Source organism: Tauraco erythrolophus, chromosome 2 (assembly GCF_009769465.1).
Source record: "Tauraco erythrolophus isolate bTauEry1 chromosome 2, bTauEry1.pri, whole genome shotgun sequence".
Classification (NCBI taxonomy): domain Eukaryota; kingdom Metazoa; phylum Chordata; class Aves; order Musophagiformes; family Musophagidae; genus Tauraco; species Tauraco erythrolophus.
This window is the reverse complement of record NC_141466.1, coordinates 120,249,910-120,269,697: the sequence shown is the minus strand read 5'-3', so window position 1 is coordinate 120,269,697 and position 19,788 is coordinate 120,249,910. Positions and strand designations below refer to the sequence as shown.

Sequence of the window (19,788 nt, the reverse complement as noted above, 5' to 3'; positions counted from 1 at the left end):
GCTCAGCATAAACCCCAAAGGCCAAATGTCTGGTTAGCTCTACAGCACAATAATCTCAAGCATGAGATGGCAAGTTCATTAAATTGAAAATTTACCAGTAATACACATTAAACTAGCCAGCTCATTCTCCTCCTCCTTTTAATTGCGAAATAAGCATTAAATAATTCTCTAACATAATATTTTCCTACAAACTGCTCCTGTAGCTGTCTCAGTTTTTCTTACAAGGGAACAGGAAAGATCTGTACAATCACAACTGGAAGGTGTCCTGCAGGTCTAATATGTGCTGTTAAACAGCTGTAAAACTCTTGCTTCAAAGAAATAGTGGTTTCTACCACCAAACTTTCATAAAAATTACCCCTGTATATAGTTTAAGAGGACAATCAAAGCAACTACTCTGTCCTGATCGTTACTCAGTTCTTATTATTTTGCATTATTTCAGTCCCTTTATAAAAAAAACAATACTTATTTACCAGGATGTAAATAACACTCTCTGAACAGGGGCCAGACTTTGAATAATAATAGTGGGGTTTTTCTTAAATTAAGGTTTATTTTATGTTCTTTGTGAAGTATTTAATAAGCAGTCAGCCCTGGTTTTCTTTATCTGTTCAGTGAAAGGAAAAGTGATCCCATTCCATACTTTTGAAAAGGGATGTTTTATGATAAATGACAGCAGTTAAGAAACCATAAGTACCTCTCACTGTTCCAATGAATTCCTCCAAACGTTGCAGAAGATCAGTATCTCTTTCAAAGTCATAGAAGTGGTGTTCTACCCAGTGTCGACATACATTTAATACTCTGCAAAAATAAGGGATAAGCAAGCACTCTACAATACAGTCTATCTTCATGTCTAACATTTCAAGGCTTTTAGTAGGTGAGGGCTCACAGGAATATCAGAATCAGCAGACCAAATGCAATTATTCTACTGCCTGCATCTCACCAGTAACCACCTATAAGCATTTTTCTACTTCAAATTTAGCTTTTCATGCCATGAATTCAAATTCCCACCAGGTTTTCAAGTAGCAAAGTCAAAATGGCGACTGCCCATGCATGCTCTCTATCAAAGCACCATCAAGAAAGGCTGTTGGTATCACAAAGAGTCACTGCATCCAAAAGATAGCACTCCAAAAGACTTGAAGGAAGTCTGTTTGGCTCACATTGATGCAATACTCACCGTAGCTGCACAGGCTGAATGTACTCTTTCCTAAATCTTTTTAACTCTGCACTAAGAGGCTGGTCTCCGTTCTCCATAGCAATACGATCAGCTTCGGTTGGCTCAGGCTCTGGAATTTCAAATCTAGCACAGAAGATGGGTATAAGTGCTAGTCTCCTTTACACTAATCTTGCTCACAGCATGCACAAATAAATGTTGATTTAAGATAGCTCAAAATTCAGAACTTTACCACCTCAGAATCTTACATCTTGGTAAGCACATAGGAAGATTTGCTAAATTCGGTAACGGTATAGATTTCAAAGACAAAACTGTGGGATGCTGGAAGTTACTGGAGCTACCTGAACAGTCCTAAAGCATCTGGATATAACTTGCACATTTTACTTGCAATCCTTGAATTTGACAACTTTTTAAAAAAGTGTTTGGAGTGAATCAAAACCAACTGGAAAACAAGAATCTTACAAACTCTGCTCCAAGTAAACATTAAAAAAAATAAAATTTGGACTTTGTATGAACAATATTTTTAACAGTGGCATACCTTTCTATTAGCAGACTCAGCAACTCTTGAGGTTTACAGAAGGATCTGTACGTTGTGAGAAAAGTCCGAACAAAGTTGGGATCTAAGACAAATAATAATTTTATGCTCATGTCAGCAGTTACTTTTTTTTTTTAAAACTTTAAAATGAGTCCAAGTATCTTTTAAAATGAGTCCAAGTATCTTTTAAAATGAGTCCAAGTATCTTTTAAAATTAAGGATGCCGGCCCATCAATTTACAGAAGGTAATGTAAACCAAAATCGCTTTCGTAACAATTCAGAACCTTTTAAAATAGCAATACAAAGCAGAATTTAAAACCAATTTTTATTCTGTTGAAAATTCAAAACAATGACTTTTTCTTTCCCTTCGATTATTAAGAGACTGGATTCTATTTCAACGACTTCTAAAATAATAAATAGATTATTTTATTTGTGAGTCATCTGGTAAACAACTTTCTTTTTGACAACGATCAGGACAAGATAACTCAAAAAATACAGAAAATAACTTTACGTTGCATAGAAACGGCCTCTTCAAGGGGAGAACGTTTTCCCTAAACTGATACAACTGATAACCAGGTGTGGTTAAGGCAGGCTAGGTACTTTTTTCAGCTAACCAACAGCTATACTTTGAGGTTATATTTACTTCACTTCAAGAAAATCAACATATTTAATTTGATTCATTATGTATCAGCTCATTTAAAATATTCAAATGCGTTTTGAAAACAGTCAAGCAGTCAAAACAGAAAACCAAAGTGTCTCCCTTAATTACAAAAGCAAACCCATTGTTTTCAAGTATGAAGAAATGCAGTGACAGCATGCTGGCACTGCACAGAGCTGACTAGAAACAAGGTTAACATTGTTATCAATAAAATTAACGAGCAGGTTGCAATGGCTTTGCATATTAAATTCATACACAGATTTTAAAAACAAATCCCAATTGGTAATTTTTCTAACACAGAGTGGCTGAAAAGGAGCACACGGGACTTGAAGCAGGTGTTCCTATAGGCTGTAATGAAGAAAAAAATGCCTGCATTATTTAATCTAACACTGTATTAAGCCATTAGCCTGGTTTCCTGGAACATGTGTTTTTAAGAGCTTTTAAAATATCCTCCTTAACTATTTACCAGCATCTTGTCCATTTGAACGAACATTCTTCCTTTCTTAGATCCTACTAAGCTCTTCGTTGGGGCAATAGTTTACTGTAATGTGTCACACAGATTAACCATGTATTGTGTAACACAGCATTTCCTTGCATTTCTGTTTTATGCTAATTCATATTTCTTAAACAATTGGCTATTCTGCTTTACCATCTCTATGTCCTTCATTCCTCCATTTTTCTTATCGTAACGCCTCTCCCACCTCTCCTTGAAACTGTACAGTCTAAAACCCTTTTCAAAGGCAAAACTCCAAATCTTTTGCATGAAGAATGTCATCCCTGTCCCCGTCATCCTCATCATGAAATACACAATTTTTGTTGTCCTAAAAAACAAGTATAGAAGTAAGCACAGTAACTCATGTTTTCACAGCTTCCATTCTGTACACAGCATCCACCCTAAATAGATTTTGTCTACATGAAAATGAAAGCCTCCAGAGCCATTAACATTTTCAGATCACTGCAAGCTCTGAGTCCTAGCTATTGTTATTGACAGGTAGGGTCAGTGTTTAAATCCACTATATATATTGAATTTCAAATGAAGTAGATCAGAAAATCAAATCTAATCTTGTTGTCTTACTAGCAAAATCTGTAATATAAGTAAGCATTAAAAAAATACAGATGACACTAGTTAGTCAGGATGTCTGCTCATGTGACAATTCTCTCTTCAATACAGCCAATCTGAAAGCTAAAAAAGAACAATAACTTGTTCTACAAAGTTTTATAAATAATCACCCTTGGATTCCTTAAGAAAGGAAACGGACACTATGATGACGCAAAAGCACTCTTAACATATCAGAGCTTTAAAAACAGAAGATCACCGTCCTATAGATAAAAAATTGCCACGATTTCAAATCTTGGTACCACCTAACTTGGCTGCCCTTAAACAAGAATCAGTCAAAAGAGGAGATAATGAATGTAGAAATACACTAAAACAAGTAAAACCCACTAGAATATGCAAACAGCGTCAGTTTCTCTCATGTAAAAATATATGAAAAGCTGCTTCTGAAGAGGAGATTTCTCCCTATTTTGCCGCTCCACCCCAGGATGGTTCGGACAGCCTGCCACGCCTTGCGGACAGGTGGCCATCAGGCTGTCTCCCTGTCCTAGCTCTCTAGTGGCTACACTCCGCAGCAACACTTCATTAAAGCTAGGCTACTGGGCTATCCCTGTTCCACAGCAAAACAGAGAAATATTTCAGCTGACAAGCTGGTTTTTGCATTGTCAGGCAGGTGAGGGAAGAAAAATAAAGGTCCAACGCCTGTATCTACAAATGAGATGGACTGTGTGGATCTTCAGAGACGACAAGAAATTTGAGAGCTGATTTGACTACCATCTGAACACAGCCTATATACTTAATATGCAACTAACTAAACTGCTCTTCAGCCACTTGCAACAAATTGGTACCACCTCTGTAATTATAGCTGTAATTATTCTTTATAGGATTTGACCTACAAAGATAAAAACCTAGAAAAGCGTCAGTCACAGCTACGGAAAACACTGTCTTTAGACTGTCAGATGAAGGACTGCCATAACCAGTCACACCACGTTTGAGAAAAACTGCCTCGGAAAACTATGGGCTTGCTGTTCTGACATATAAAGTCAATAAATTCTCTTAAGATTACAATCACAATTCTGTGTGGGGCAAGAAAAACATTGCTACAGTCTGTAGCTGTTTGGCTAGATATCCCCAGAGTACTCATCTTCCCACGTCTCCAAACAAAACAGAAGCCTTGAACTCAGCTGGTATGTGTACGAAAGAAGAGCTAAAGGGTTAATACGGAAAGTTGTTGCCCTACTCACTGTATCTCATAAAATGCAACAAAACACTGAATGATTTACTTAGTAAATGGAACTTGTTTCCTGTACAACAGAGCATTTTGGCTGAGTCACTATATCTGTACTTCTTTGTTCCCCTGAAAAAGACAGCACAGAATGGTTACAACGACAACATTTTCCTCATAGAAAACCAATTATAAAACAGAAGGTACAGAATGCAAGAAAAAGGGTGTTGAGAAATGATGTGCAACCTAGCAATTCAGCATCAGGTCCATGTATGTTGCACTAAGATCTCTAAGCCTACAAAGACAGGCTAAATACACAAGATAACCACTTTTATTCTTCTGGTCAAAGTCTTGCAGCCTGTCTCACAGTATCCACATTCCCAGTTTTGTCATACAGTAGTTTGGTCAACATCACACAGACCTACAACATTAAGACTTCAAGCAACCTACTTAAAGCTTTATTAAATAAGAGCTGTTACAAGCAGGGATTTAAATGACTGTGGATGAAGGTGGATCTAATCAATAGAATTTGAATTCTTCCTTGCTGTCCTATGTGCTAGAAAGGCCAAAAAGACATACAGATGCAAAAAACTAACACAACAGACATATTTCAACCAGTCACGTGTTCCTTAAAAACAAGCCTTTCTGCTTTATGGAACTGGAGAATGTAGCTTGTGGCTCTCGGGACAGAGAGAGAGCACTTGGAGCAACGCCAAGGCTATGACATCAAAGTCCCAGTGCACAAGTCAGCCAAAGCAAATGTTCACAAGGGCACTAACGAAGTATTATTTTTGCTAATTCTCTGCCAAACAGAATGTTAGCTTTAAAAAAAAAAAAAAAAGTGCCTTCCTTTCTCTGAGGCTGAATTGTTTTATTTTAACTCGCAAAAACATGAAATTATGTCATAAATCATGCCTGTAAAATTTGAAGCCAAGAGCTAAAAGTTTATAAAGTTACAAGAAAATGAAGACAGGCAGAAAACTGCTCTGGTAAAAACTGCAGCAGTGATTGGGTTTCTAATAAATGTTAGGAAAGCTCAACTGAAGGAAATGTGGAGAAGAGCAATAAAAGTAACAGAGTAAACAGATGTATTTACAAGCATTTAAAAAACAAACAAAAGTACTAAACCACACTAATTATATTCTGCTTAATCCCCACTTCTTCCAAACAAATATTCCTCCTCTATGCAGGGTATCCAGGACTGAGCTGCAGAGGAACAACTTAGGATAATCAGAGCGTAAAAAGAAATTTAAAAAAATAAAAAATCTACAGTTGAATACGCGAAGCATTAATACCAAGATGCATGAAGTTTCGGAATAACTGACATACAGGTAGAATACAAAAAAAAAAAAAAAAAAAGAAAAAATCCAAACCCAAAATCCAAGCCCATGCTTTTCAGCACAGTTTATGAAAATCCTGGGAAACTATAAAGAAAAACTCTACACACTGAAGTTGGACTGGATGATCACATAAATGGCTTCTAGGCATCTTCAACACAAACAGAAACCTGAAGTCAAAATTCCTTAAATCAAATCCTCACTGAAATCCTGATCAAGGTGAAGTTCCGAGGCCAAATTATCCAAGTGACTGCTTCTAGCAAGCTGGTATTTGGTCTTTTCATTACACACCGGCACGGTCACAGGTAATAAGTACCATCCTTAACTGAAAATAGTGGGTCTATAATTCTCTCTTGCAATACTGGCACTTCATGTGCTCCCCTGCTTTGGAAGTCTGGAGGGAAGGCAATTCCCGTTGCCTGAGGCATACAGGAAAAGGTATTGTCTACAGCTCAATTCCTGCAGGCCCCCACCCCCCCATCCCTTGCATGAGAATCACCTTACGCATATGCGTATCCCTGTACTTTCAGCCAAACAGGACTCATTTTTCACTGCTACAGCTGTGCATATTTAGATCTCGAAGTCTACACTCAATAAGCATGTTAGAATATATGCACTGCAAAGCATATTCAACATTCTACACACTTTACATATTTTGTTGCATGTATTTAACAGAGAAAGAGAAGCACGAAGTAGTCACCACCTGGAGCTTGGGCTATATAAATGAAGTGCCTCACCTGCATACATGTGGTAAGTCAGTCTCTCTATGAGCTTGACAACAGTTCCTGCCTTGATGATGGGGATTCCAGATTTGGGCTGCATGTTTTCTTCAAACACAATATTCTCTTCAGAGTCAGGTTCTGCAAACCTATAAAGCTCAGGATTTGGAAATCTCATCTGCTCCTCTTTTTCTTCCTGCAACATTGTTACATCCAACATCCTTTCCAGTGTGCTTCTATATTGCAAAGATATCAATGCTGCCATCCAGTTGTTTTTCTCTTCAGCTGATTTAGCAGCAAAAATAACACTGTTCTCGTCTTTTAAGATGATTTCAAAAGCATGTCTGTACTCATTAGTGTCGTCTTTATCGTTGATTTGTACCTTTCGCATGAAGAACTTTTCTTTCAGACGATATTCTGCGTTGCTAGCACCAGGAAGTCTTGGCTGGCCATGATTTGACTTACAGCAAATCATCAAGCCATCAAACAGAAATATGTGTCTCTCATGCTTTGCTCCTACACGCGTGAGTGTTCCTTCCATGATGAACTCGTTACAGCATTGTCCGATGTCCTTACCCTCCCAACCATCAATATTTTTCTGGATTTCATTCATTTTCTTAATTGCTAGCTGTTTCCCCTTCATCTGCTGAGTATAGAATCGGCATGCAGATTCACTTCAGTGAAGGATGGGAGAAAGGCAGCCTATTAGTACATGTGTATTTAAAAGCCACAACCACTAACAGCAAAAACACAAGATCATCTTTCTGAGTGGCGAGAATTCCACTCAGAATGCAATTTCAGCACTGATTACCAGCACTATTGCAAGCCTTGACTAATGTTTAAGTACGTCATCTGATAAATTTTCTACTTATCTTCTATGCAATAAATGTTTTACCTAAACACAGGCAACCAGAAGCAGCAAGCTCTTAGTGCTTCTCAGCTTCTTAGTCTAACAAACCACCCATTTGCACAGCTGACAAACAATTTTAGACTGCATTGATTTGAAAGAAATGTATTCAGAGAAAACAAGCTGTTAAATATATTCATGTCCAAGCCTAAAGATTACACTTTGCAGTACAGAACTTGCTTGGCAAAGAAAATACTGAAGCAATTTTTAGAGCAAAAGCAAAGTTTTGACATGTTTAAATAATTGCACAAATATTAGCATTAAAATCAAACAGCAGATGGTATAATCCAAAAATTTGCTACAACAGTACAACTAAGTACTAGTTATCTATGCAACTATTTTTATTATCCGGATATGGTTTAGGGGTGGACTTAACAGTGTTAGGTTAACGGTCGATGATCTTAAAGGTCTTTTCCAACCTAAATGCTTCTATGATCCAGTGGTAATTTTAACTAGCCATTGCACAAAACACTCTTCTGACTAAGTAGTTTCAAATTCAAGAACATTCTCTTCTAATCACACAGAAACGTACTTTTACAGTAATTTTAGGTGGCTATTTATTATCTGAGCATAATTAACTCACAAATATTTTAACTTTCTACTTACCAGTGAATTCTCAGAACGTCTCAACTACCAGTATGCAAGGACACATAGAATTAGAACGGTTTTAAAACAATAACAAATTATCTTGGCTTTGATGTCACTTCCTCTGAAAAAGCAGGCTTGTCGCAAACTATTTTGTTCATTGTTTACTAAAAGAGGAAACTGGGAGCCGTGGATTTATAGCAAAGCATTAAGAGCAGAAAGCAGGAAAAATGGAAACGTGTTTACCTAAGCCTTCGTTTTGCAAGACTTTTGGAGCATATCCGTTCCATACTGCTTTGAAGATTTAGTAGAGCAGTTATTGCTTGCTTTAAGCACTCTTTATCCTCTTCATCCTCACTTTTTTCTTCCAATTGCTGTGAACATTGAAAATCAAATACAAAAAGCGTTACAAGCATTTTAGTACGTACAAATCCAGAAGCTTGACCTAGGAAGAAAAAATCCAACCATCTGCTGATTTTGCATGCTTCTGCTTGCTATTAAAGTTAATAAAACAGCCAGGTGCATTACTGACACAGGTAAGAGAGACAACTGTCTGCTAAGAGCTTAATCTCAGTAAAACAAGAGCAGCAGTCACTGGTCCCTCAGATACAGACATACTCAGGAACAAGTTATTTACCTCAAAGCTACTTCGATTTACCTTACATCTCCAAAAAGAGAACCCATTAGAGGTGTTAAATCTTAAGAGGAACAAGTGAGGAAGGAGATTCCCCTACATATCATTCCATCTACAGCACAAGATCAAATCTGTGAGATGTCTGTACGTTTGTAATGTGTTGTGGAAAAATAACCGAAATGGGGGCAATGGAGGAACACTGATCCCCAAAGTTCAGCTCACAGCTGTAATATTAAAGCAGCTTTGAGGCGAGACACAGTTGCTGCTCCCAGGAACGGAATGTGGCTGACACGGACAAGGCCTGCCCCGGCCGAACAGAACGTATGACATCCTTGAAACGGGGAGCAGAGTGGTACAAGGGTACCACAGCTCCTCCCTGTTCCCAGGGATAGAAAATGGCTGGCAAAGAGAACCACACAGCTGGCAGGGAAGATGGATCACAACTGCTGCCTCAACAATGGTGGTGAACAGAGTTAGGACACCAAGATCTAGCCAGGCTTTTACTTAGGCAATTTGAATATGATAATGTTCAACAAGTTGCAAAATTCTTTTCCTTTAGGTGAACTTTGCTCATTGTAATACCAAAACACACCTCCATCCCAAAAGCTACCCGCCTCCAGGCTGTGACCACCTCCTCACTGAGCAGGCGCCCTGAATTTCTTCTTGCCTGTACCTTTAAATCTAAGCAAGGAAAATTTACACCAAGCCTGACAAAGACATGCATGATTAGAGTCACTCGAGCTCCACCTGAAAGTATAAAAATGGCTTAAGATAAGGGGGTGTTGGGGGAAGAACTCCACTGGAATGTCTGGGATCAGTCAATGGGCTGGACCTGTCTTCTCCCCCCCACAGGGACGCCTATTGGGTAAGAGCTCTGTGATACGTGCACTTAGTTACTAACACCTTACAGCTAGTTAGAATTACTGATAAGTCATGTTTTCACAGTCAGTACCTATCACCGGCTATCTTCGAATCTGTATCCTGTCATGAGCATATGTAATAAAACTCGTCATATATACACAAATATACGTTTCCGGAAACTTCATAACTGATACAGAGGATATAAGGGATTTGGCCCAGTGCACTGCCCATGGGACCCCTGAACAGGTCAGATGAACACCCTCCGACTTAGCAGGCTGCCCAGGGGGGCAGGCAGGTCGGGTACAAGGGTCTTGTCTTTCTCGGGAAACTGGTAGACTGGTCAAATCGAAAAGGGCTCAAGGTAGTGCCCCTCCCTGTCCTCTATTGACCTGACCTTGCGTCATAACATGACATGCATATAAACACTTCTAGAACAGGCAAGGTGGACCAAAAGCTAAGCAAAACTCCTTCAACATGTTTATAAACAATAGATTACAAGGGCCCTCACCTCACTAATAATTCAGGTTGGAAGGGACCTTGGAGATTATCCTGTTCAACCTCCAGCTCAACTGCAGAGTCAGCATAGATCAGGTTGCCTGGGGCTACAATGAGCTTCGAATTGCTCTCAGAATGTAGAGGTCATGGCCTTTCGGACAATCTGTTCCAATGCTTGAAACCCCTCATGGTGCAATTTTTTTTTCCTAATAGCTTATCAGGATTTCCCTTATTGACTTTTCATAGTGGAATATGTGGAAACACTACGCAGCTGCAAATATTTTTCTATCTTTACCACAACATCACACACTCAAAGACAGCAGGAAGCTTTCCCCTCCTCCTTAGCCTCCTTTTCTCCAGAATGAATAAGCCCCCTCCCCTAGCTTCTCCTTCATCACATGTTCCATTCCCGATGTCATCTCGACAAGCCCTTCCAGTGGGCTTGTTTCAGTACCCCAGCATCAAGAGGAAGCCCAAGCTGGATGCGGTTCTCTCGCTGCAGCCCTGCCAGCACTGAGCAGGTAGGCACTGTCACTTCACTCAACCTAATCGCTGCACATTGCAAACACAGCAATACCGGCCTTCACTGCTGCAAGGGTGTTCTGCTGGCTTAGGTTCAGCTCCTTAGGACTGGAACTTTTTTCATGCAAAAAAACGAAGGGAAAAAACGATAATCAGAGAGACGGTGTGGAGAACCAGATGTTCTTCCTCCATGGAGGGGTTGCTTGGCTGGCCATCAGAAAACATGCGGGCACCTAATCATGGCCAGTTTGTAAAACTAGGGTACATAAGTCCCTATCTGAGTACACAGCTACATTAATGCCTTCGTATACTAACTCAACTTTTCTTAAAGGACCAAAAAAACCAACCACTAGTTATAACTAAAACTAGATAAGAAGGGTTAACACTAGTATTTTGTGTCTAACTATTGCTGTGAGATACGTTTTATAAAACAAGATCTGGCTCATTTTTATCCTAAGATGTTTCAGATTTTAATGCTTAAACAAAGATTTAAGATTAAAATTTTCACATTATAGTTAGTGAAAAAAACATTGACTACAGCAGTACCTTATACATAAAACAGATAGCAATTTACAGAATTATTAAGAGACAAGCATTTCAGACTATTACACACCAAGAACTGGCTCCATGCAATTGAAAGATTTGTTTTGACAGAGGTTGTAAAAGTGAAGTCACAAGCTGGCATGGACCAGAATAACAGACACCCTTGGAAACAGTACAATCATGCTGTTTGCTTCCAGTGTGAAACATAAGTAATGTCCTCCAAAACCCAACTGAATACAACATATTCATGTTTGACATTTGAATGGGTCATGGAATAGCATTAATTTTTTCGCTGACCAGAGTTAATCATTCAATGCAATAGCTGTCAACGCCAAAGACTACTTTGTGTTTTCAGCCATAAGGATGACCACAAGGTTTATTCTAGGCAGTTCTGGTTCATGTCGTGTCATCTGTCACACTCCTGACCTAAGTGGTATTAGGCAATAAGTGCCTACTCACACAACAACCACTGACACAGGGCTGACAATGCACCACAATAGGTGTTACTTCCCAAAAGGTCTCACGGAGAATACATCACTCCCAGGAGAAAAAGACTACCATCATGTTCCTTTACTCTCTAGATTTAACACAGAGGCATCGTCTTCCCTTTGCTTCAGTTGTGCAGATCACTTGGGTTGAGAAAGGACTTCAGACCAATGAGGCAGGTGCAGCACCACTGGCAGAAGTCTCAAGAGAAAGCTAAAAACACATGTGTAACTACCTCTAAGATTTTTGCACCTTTCCTGCACAAGAGTTCAAAGGAGGCTTTTGGCCTTGCACATTGTCTCTTTGCCAACTTCCATCAAAACAGTTTGGCTGGATTTCCTACCCTCTGTGGGTGGCTACCCTTAAACAATCGACAAGACTGTTTTAGCTTAGTCTCCTTGAAAACAAGTCTTATTAGGTCCTACAATATTCTGCCATTTGCTTGCAAAGGTACCACAGGAGACAGGGTAAAGAGCAAGAGGCACACATAAACAGGACAAAAATCGATGAAAATTAGGCTCAACATGCAACAAAGCTTATGAAATTATTTCCTTATTTTTAATACTGTCTATATAACCTAAACACTCCAGTCAAACTAACACAGATACATGTGTTAGTAAAAGGCAGAACAAAAATGGCCCCAAAAGAAGAAAGTTTTTGAAATTTGGAAAAATCTCAAAAGAAATCTCTGCAAATGTAGTCTAACATGTATGAGGAGAGCGCTAAACTAAATAGAAACATAAAGCCCTATAAAATAATAAGGAATTTTCTTAATGTAGCACCTTATCAACTCAAATATCTGGGAAAAAACCCACAACTCTCTGCATGTTCTCTTCAGAAACATACTAGTACAGATTAACATTCATTACTGCAAAGCATTCTGCTCCTGTATTGAGTTTATAAAATGCTTTTTACAGCAATTTCTCTCCAGTTACAAAAATTTTGGTGTTCACCACGGGAAGGTCCACATCCAAAAGCAAAATATGTTTGTATACAGTGCTGGTGAGAAAGCAATTGTTTAAGACTAACATTTCCTCATCAGGATCCACTGGAAGTAATACGTATTTCCAAATGTATATACAAGCTAAATCAAAGTCCAGTGAGTGTAATTATGCTCCAGGTTTAACATTTAGAAGTAATGTGTAGAAGTATGCAACATCTTAAGCGTAAGAGCAACACAAATGGCAAATCAGACAGTGCTGTGAACTACTTGAAGACACTTCTTTGCACACAGAAAAGGAATTTGCAAGTTTATATTCTAGCATAATTACTATAAACTGCTATCAAAAAAAGTCTTAGTCAGAAGCAATTAATTACAGCAATGACTGTAAAAATTACAGCAATGACTTTCATTTTACACTGCCCCCAGACAGTCTGGAAGGGGAGGTTATGGAAAGTGAAATGGCATCACTAGAAACGCATCTCAAGTTTCTTCTGCAAACCCCACTGATTCTTCTATAGTCGTGTAGTGCTCCCTAATGAACGAATCAGGTAAATGCTAAATAAAAGTGTGCTTAAAAGGTAGATTTCTGATTATCAGTAGTATTATAGTTGTGTTTTTTAATAATCTTAGAGAAAATACTGGCTTATAATGGTTGTAATGATTTACAATACCATAGGTGAAGTATCCTGGACTTCAAGGAAAACAAACTTGGAAAAGAGACACTTTACATTCTAGGCTGCAAGCTCTGAACAGATACCAAGAAGTGGAAGAAAAAGTATTCTGTTCTACCTGTTGCATAACACAAGGATTAGATACTTATAATCCCAGGAAATTCCAAACAGATACAAAAGAAATCCTCCTCATGCAGTGCAAAATTAGGCTATGGTGGTCCTTGTTTTACACTGTCACAGAAGTATCTACCTAGAAAGACAATGACAGAAAATGCATTTATGCTTACGATGAGAATGTGCAGATATAACAATACTAGTAGGACGGATGTAAAATCTTGTACTTCAGGGCTTACATCACAATCTAGACTTCTGTCTTCCTAGAAGATTATTCAAAATCTAATCACGGGAATTTGTGAACTGCAGGTTCCCCTATTCATCTGGGAGGAAAGATCGTAAATCAGCTTCTAAACACAAAATATGCAACAGCATACAGGAGGCAGGGAAATCACAATTGAATTTGCTTAACTTAAGCTTAACTCAAGATCAATTGACTGTAAGTGCTAACGATACTCACTGCTCCTAAAAACATCAATCCAAGAAGTCTCATGCGTAAGTGGTCCTACGCTACAAGCAGAAGCTGCACACAGCAGTACTCAGAATGAGCTCAAACTAGTGCTGCTTCAGAGAAACCTCTTCAAAATCCACTATGTAATTTCTTCAGACATCCTAAAGCCCACAGCAAGGCAACAAAGCACTGACATAGCTGGCAAAGCAAGCCTCATGAATAGTGTGACAGAGCTCTCTGCTCTGTAGGGAAATGCTACATGAGTAAGCAACATTCCTGAGAACTTGAAGTGCACTGACACCAGTTACTCCAGTTTCTGTTCTAAGGCTTCACGTTTTCTTCAACCTGTTTCTCAGAATGGGGTATCTACCGAAAGGCAAGCCTGAAACAGGCTACTTCATGATCAATAAAAATGAACAGGGTTTCTCCTCTGGCAAATGCAGGCAGGCAGGTCTGCTGGCACTTTGCCATAAAACAATCCTGGAAGCTGGCTCAATAGCATTGAGATGCCCAAGAGCTCTTTCTGACTTCTTGCAATTCCTCCAAATAATAAAAAACTCAGCCCGAAGCAGCAGTATGCTGGGAAAAAAAGTGCTCCAGAATATCCAGAAATTTTCATTTTTAGAAAGCACCAGGAAGTCATCTGGAACAGCAAATGGGGACAACTGCAGGGGACACTTACATTTCAGGAGAATGCTTGCAGTCTGAAAGGCACTTCAAACTTGAAGCTTAAAAGAAACTCCACGTACCGTTTTCCCGGACATACATACACAGCTTTAATGCACTGGAATTTTCAAAAGTAATTTTGTTTTCATATAAACTCAGACAATCTTGAGCATAGCGCCATAAAAATACATGTACATTTATATAACTGTTTATTTAGATTTACATTACAGTAGGAGTGTTATCTGCATTGAGTGGAACAGAACTTGCTGTATTACTGAAGTAATGGTAAAAACTTTTTCTCCACTCAAAGTTTAACTATGCCTTGTCAGTTTAATTTTAAAAAGTTACATTAAATCACATAATCTCACATAAACATGTCAAATATCAAACCTCAGATATCAGATAATTAGTTACAAAAAGCCTCCAGCATTCTCTTGGAAGTACATTTTAAAAAAGAAGTTAAAAAGCCCTCATCTTTTATTTCGCATGAAGTTTTAACTCACATAATGTAAAATACAGTCAACCCATTGGGAAGCACACTGTACAAGTAAAGCATTAAACCAGAGAAAAATAAGAAGCATTTTAACTTTTAGTACAAGCTTCCCAGTTCTTTCACAGTTTGACTATGTGACTTAAAACAGATCTCAAAGATATGTAGAAAATTTAAGTACATCAAACTTTATCTGAGACCAAAAAAGTGAAACCATTTGGACTTAACAAACGTGAATTTAAGGAATTGCTACTTTGATTAGTCGATGTGGATGCTCTTATTTGGGAAGGACAGGAAAGAAATTAAAATAAATCTCTTTCAGAAATAGATTACACTAGTCTTAAGTGCCATTTTTCAAAAATCAGGATGGACTCTGAGGAAAAGTCAGGAAGAGCTATCCAGAAATATATACCACACGAAAGTCTCTCAGTTGATGTTTCAGCAATTCAACAGTTCAGAGTTTTTCGTAACGGGTTTCTTATGTGGCCAATTTGTCACCAACATTCCCATGAATGGGTACAGCCTGTCAGGAGACCATATTTCACATCAGGTCTGATCAAGTGCTGCTGCAGCATGCCGGGCGTTTCAACTGGTGTCTGCTCAGGAGAACAGAGTGTATTTTGCACTCAGTTTCTGTAACTGAAAAGGAATTCATGTGTGTGAGCAATTCTCATTGAGCTTACACAACCAACATTTCCTTCATCAAGGAACAGATACAAAAACAAAACCACCTTTACAAGTAAGTTCCTTGATATTCTAATAAAATAATTTCCTAAACATTCAGACTTTTTGTAGACTACTAGCTGCCATGTATGCATTCTGTATGCCCAGATTACTAAGAAAATGGCTACTTTGTTTACAGGAGGCCTTGTCTTCTCAGAGTACGGAAAACCCATTTGCTCTGTATTCTTCAACAATATGGGTTGTTTGGTTTTTTTTTTTCCCCCATATGCTGATGTCTCTTCCACAGCAGATTCATTACCTTTCTGCAACAAACTTACAAGTTCACATAGATCCTTCCAGAGTCTTCATGCTCTGAAATTCTCTTCTTTCTGTCACTTTGGTTTGTCTCATTATTAGCAGACCTGCAGAATACATTAGAAATTTAAAATTCATAATTAAGTTGATAAGATTTAGTTAGATCAGTATTTGAAATATCACAAAATACTTACCTATGTGCTTCCATACTTCTAATTGAAGTCTTCCATTTTCTTCCCCAAAATTTTCCATCATCATAAAGACAATTCCATTTGAAAACATCTTTCCTTTCTCTTTTGTAATTACAAAGTGGATTAAAATCCACTTTCACTGCTTCGACACAATTCCAGGCCAATCTTTGCCAGCCAAGTTTGCAAGGCTGTAAGCTCAACAGCATGGTACCTCTATGTTCAGATAGAAATGTATGAATTTTTGAATGCCACATAAGACGAGTTCACAATTTCAGAGACCATTCCGGGAAGCAATAGTAGAACCCTGTTGATTTTAAGAGGATCCTTGTTGATTAAGTAAAAAACAGCAGAGGAAATGAAGGATGACAAGCAGAATCTCATCTGCAGACTTGGTCTACAGAAACCATGAATGCAGCTTGTTCTTCTACCTGTGTTCATTATTTCCTACATCTTTCCATCAGTTTTCACTGAAGGTATCGAAGTATTGACAGAAAACATAGACCTCCACTGCTATAAGAGCGAACAGAGAAAGCATGCTGGTAGTGAGACTAAATCCACAGCTCCATGTCCAGAAACATTTCCACTGAAGAAATCAAGTATATAGAAGTCTCAACCATAGCGTTACCTCTCCCTGAGGATCTCCTGTTCAAAGGTGACAGGAACGGAGGCAGGAGAAGACAACAGGGAAATACACTACTGCTATTAAAAGACTACACAGCAATACAAGTACATCAAGGACTATATCATGACTGCCACAGCCACAAAAAACTAATGTCATCCTATAGCAGCTGAAAATCTCAGCTACTGTAGGCTTCTTAACATTCAATCCTCGATGAATTACTTGTGTCAAAACTTTATTTAGAGGGAAAAAAAAAGGATCAAAATTTGTCCAAGTTCCTGTAACACCCATCTATTTTCATGAGAGCTTGGCCTTGAGTGTTCAGCACAAACTGCTGCCGTGTAAACTAAAGAGCTATCTACCATCATTAGCAGTCATCACTGAAAACCAGGAACAGACCACCAGCCTCAGAGAACAGTCTGCCTCAGTACAACTCTCCAGTACTGTGGAGAATTTTCCCTGCAGGTAGTCCTAGAAGATGGATCAGACTCTGGAACACTACAGTTAAACATGTAAGTGAAGACAAATGTCAGAGTTCAGTTAGTGCTTCATTGGACTCCCCAAAGAGTGTATCATCTAGGTAAGAATAGTCTGGCCCTGTGCCATCCTGCTCCCTGGTTCAAGGGATCAAAGCACAGCATTTGTTGGTCTGGCAGCAGATTGTCAATAACACAGCTCAAGTGAGGACTGTAAGCGAAGTGTAAGAAGGAATTTTTTACTTTCACTTTTGTTACATTTTATCCAGCTTTTGCAGAAAAGAAAATTTAGTGTGATAAAGGCAAAAATATTCTCCAAGGTAATTAGTTCTTGTTAGAAAGTTTCTTGGAAGGAGACATCTGCTTCTCAAAAGCCCAGATAAATCCTGTGTAAAAAGAAAAAAGCTATACAACAGAACATAGAGCCCCATCACAACTCCATAACAGATGACTTAAGTTATTGACAAACGAAGTGATGTACATGCACATAACTCACAGGAAATCTCTCAACGAGTACACAGCTAGAAAGAAAAAACAGATACACTCTGAATAACTTTTTAAATTAAAGAGTCACCTCAGAGAGTCCAATTACTTACATTAACAATAACCAAGTTTGTGGAAAAAGTGCACACACACGACAAACTTTTATTTTCCCCTATCATCTTCCCTTTGCCTGCCAACAGACAGCTAACTTAAAGCATAAACTCAATAGTATTGAAAGAAGAAAAGCAAGAGAAACATTGTCAATGAAACCACACAAGCAAGAAATATGGAACCTCATTCACTTGGCTGTATCACCTCCGACTTCTATCATAGGGCATAACTTCTGTACCTTTACAACCTTGCAGTTGTTAGATAAGTCTTCATAGTTTAGCCACATGAAGAAATTACTTAATTTTTTCACCTTCTGTCATATTCTAGGAAATCTCTTCTTAGACTTAAGACCAATTTTTATATCACCCCAGCTGCTTCTCCCAAGACACTCAAATACACTTTGCAGTCCTTATCACACACTAGCAACAGTTTGGTCAAGCTACATTTCCTCCAGCAGATAGGCCTTCATCTGTCACATAGACATAAAATTGCATATTATCTCAAGTGGATGTAAAGTCCTCATTTGCAGTTACATACACAAATACATGTAAACCAGTAATATCTCTGCTTTTACTTTTATTTCAAAACAGTATTGTACATACAAGTTATGGTGTTTGGAAAGAAGCACACCAGACAGTGATTTCAGAAAATAAAATCCATTGCTGACAGTAAGTAAATACTGTCTCAAAATAATTCATAGCTAGCCTGAATCTGTGATTTTCTGTTTTTAATATTAATTGAAGGAGACTAAGAATCCACTAAAGCAAGAGAACTTGTTAATTACAGCACCTGTACTAAACGCAAGCAATGCAGACAATGTTTTGAGACAATGGTCTATAACTGTAGATACTGTAAAAACTTTGCAGACTGCCAAAGTTCAGCTAATTAAGACTTAGTGATTCTCCAGCCTGGGCTGGGTTACACCAGTTACAGACGGGATTACAAGCCAACTTCATTAACTTTGTTACACTTTGGATCATGAGCCTGGCTGAAACAAGGCTAAGAATCAAAGAGAAGTCAAAGGTCAAAATAGTTTGGGATGTGTTGCCCAACACAACACCCAGCAAGAGACTTATGGGATCAACCTAAATATACTCTAGTCCTAAACTACTAACATTTCACCACCCTGTGCCTTCTCCAGCAACATGTAACAAATTTAATACCATCAAGTTGGGAAAAGGGTGGTTTCTTATCTTGAATTTTTTTTTTAAGTTACAGTAGCATAGTGAAAGAGGAAGAAAAAAAAAGTACAAATTGGCAAGTTACCATCTAAGAACAAAGTCTGAAAACATAAAGAAAATACACTAGATTCTATTGTGAAATGAATCATAGAATCATAGAATCGTTAGGGCTGGAAGGGACCTTCAAAGGCCATCTAGTCCAACCCCCCTGCAAGGAACAGGGATATCTCCAACTAGATCAGGTTGCTCAGGGCCTCATCCAACCGGGCCTTGAACGTCTCCAGGGATGGAGCATCCACCACCTCTCTGGGCAACCTGTTCCAGTGTTCTACAATTCTCACGGTAAAAAATTTTTTCCTAATATCCAACCTGAATCTACCTCCCTCTATTTTAAAACCATTACCCCTTGTCCTATCACAACAGGCCCTCCTGAACAGCCTCTCCCCATCTTTCTTGTAGGCCCCCTTGAGGTACTGGAAGACCGCTATAAGGTCACCCCGGAGCCTCCTCTTCTCCAGGCTGAACAGCCCCAACTCTTTCAGCCTGTCCTCATAGGAAAGGTGCTCCAGCCCTCTTATCATCTTCGTGGCCCTCCTCTGGACCCTCTCCAACTGGTCCATGTCCTTCTTATGTTGGGGACTCCAGAACTGGACGCAATACTCCAAGTGAGGTCTCACGAGGGCAG

At 38.7% G+C, this 19,788-nt stretch overlaps 1 protein-coding gene across 3 annotated transcripts in view; it reads right to left on the bottom strand.

The window, feature by feature from the left end:
- The window catches only part of SOS1 (SOS Ras/Rac guanine nucleotide exchange factor 1), a 56,533-nt gene that overhangs the window by 11,785 nt on the left and 24,960 nt on the right, over nt 1-19,788 (bottom strand). For all 3 annotated transcript variants that reach the window (XR_015223034.1, XM_086631830.1, XM_086631829.1), the window contains exons 9-13: nt 8,435-8,562; nt 6,715-7,370; nt 1,707-1,788; nt 1,172-1,294; nt 692-795 (exon numbers count right to left, since the gene is read on the bottom strand). Coding sequence is in view for 2 of the 3 variants with exons in the window: in XM_086631830.1 (XP_086487956.1) it covers nt 692-795; nt 1,172-1,294; nt 1,707-1,788; nt 6,715-7,370; nt 8,435-8,562 (1,093 nt within the window). In the remaining variant the exon portion in view is untranslated. The remainder of the gene's footprint in view (nt 1-691; nt 796-1,171; nt 1,295-1,706; nt 1,789-6,714; nt 7,371-8,434; nt 8,563-19,788) is intronic.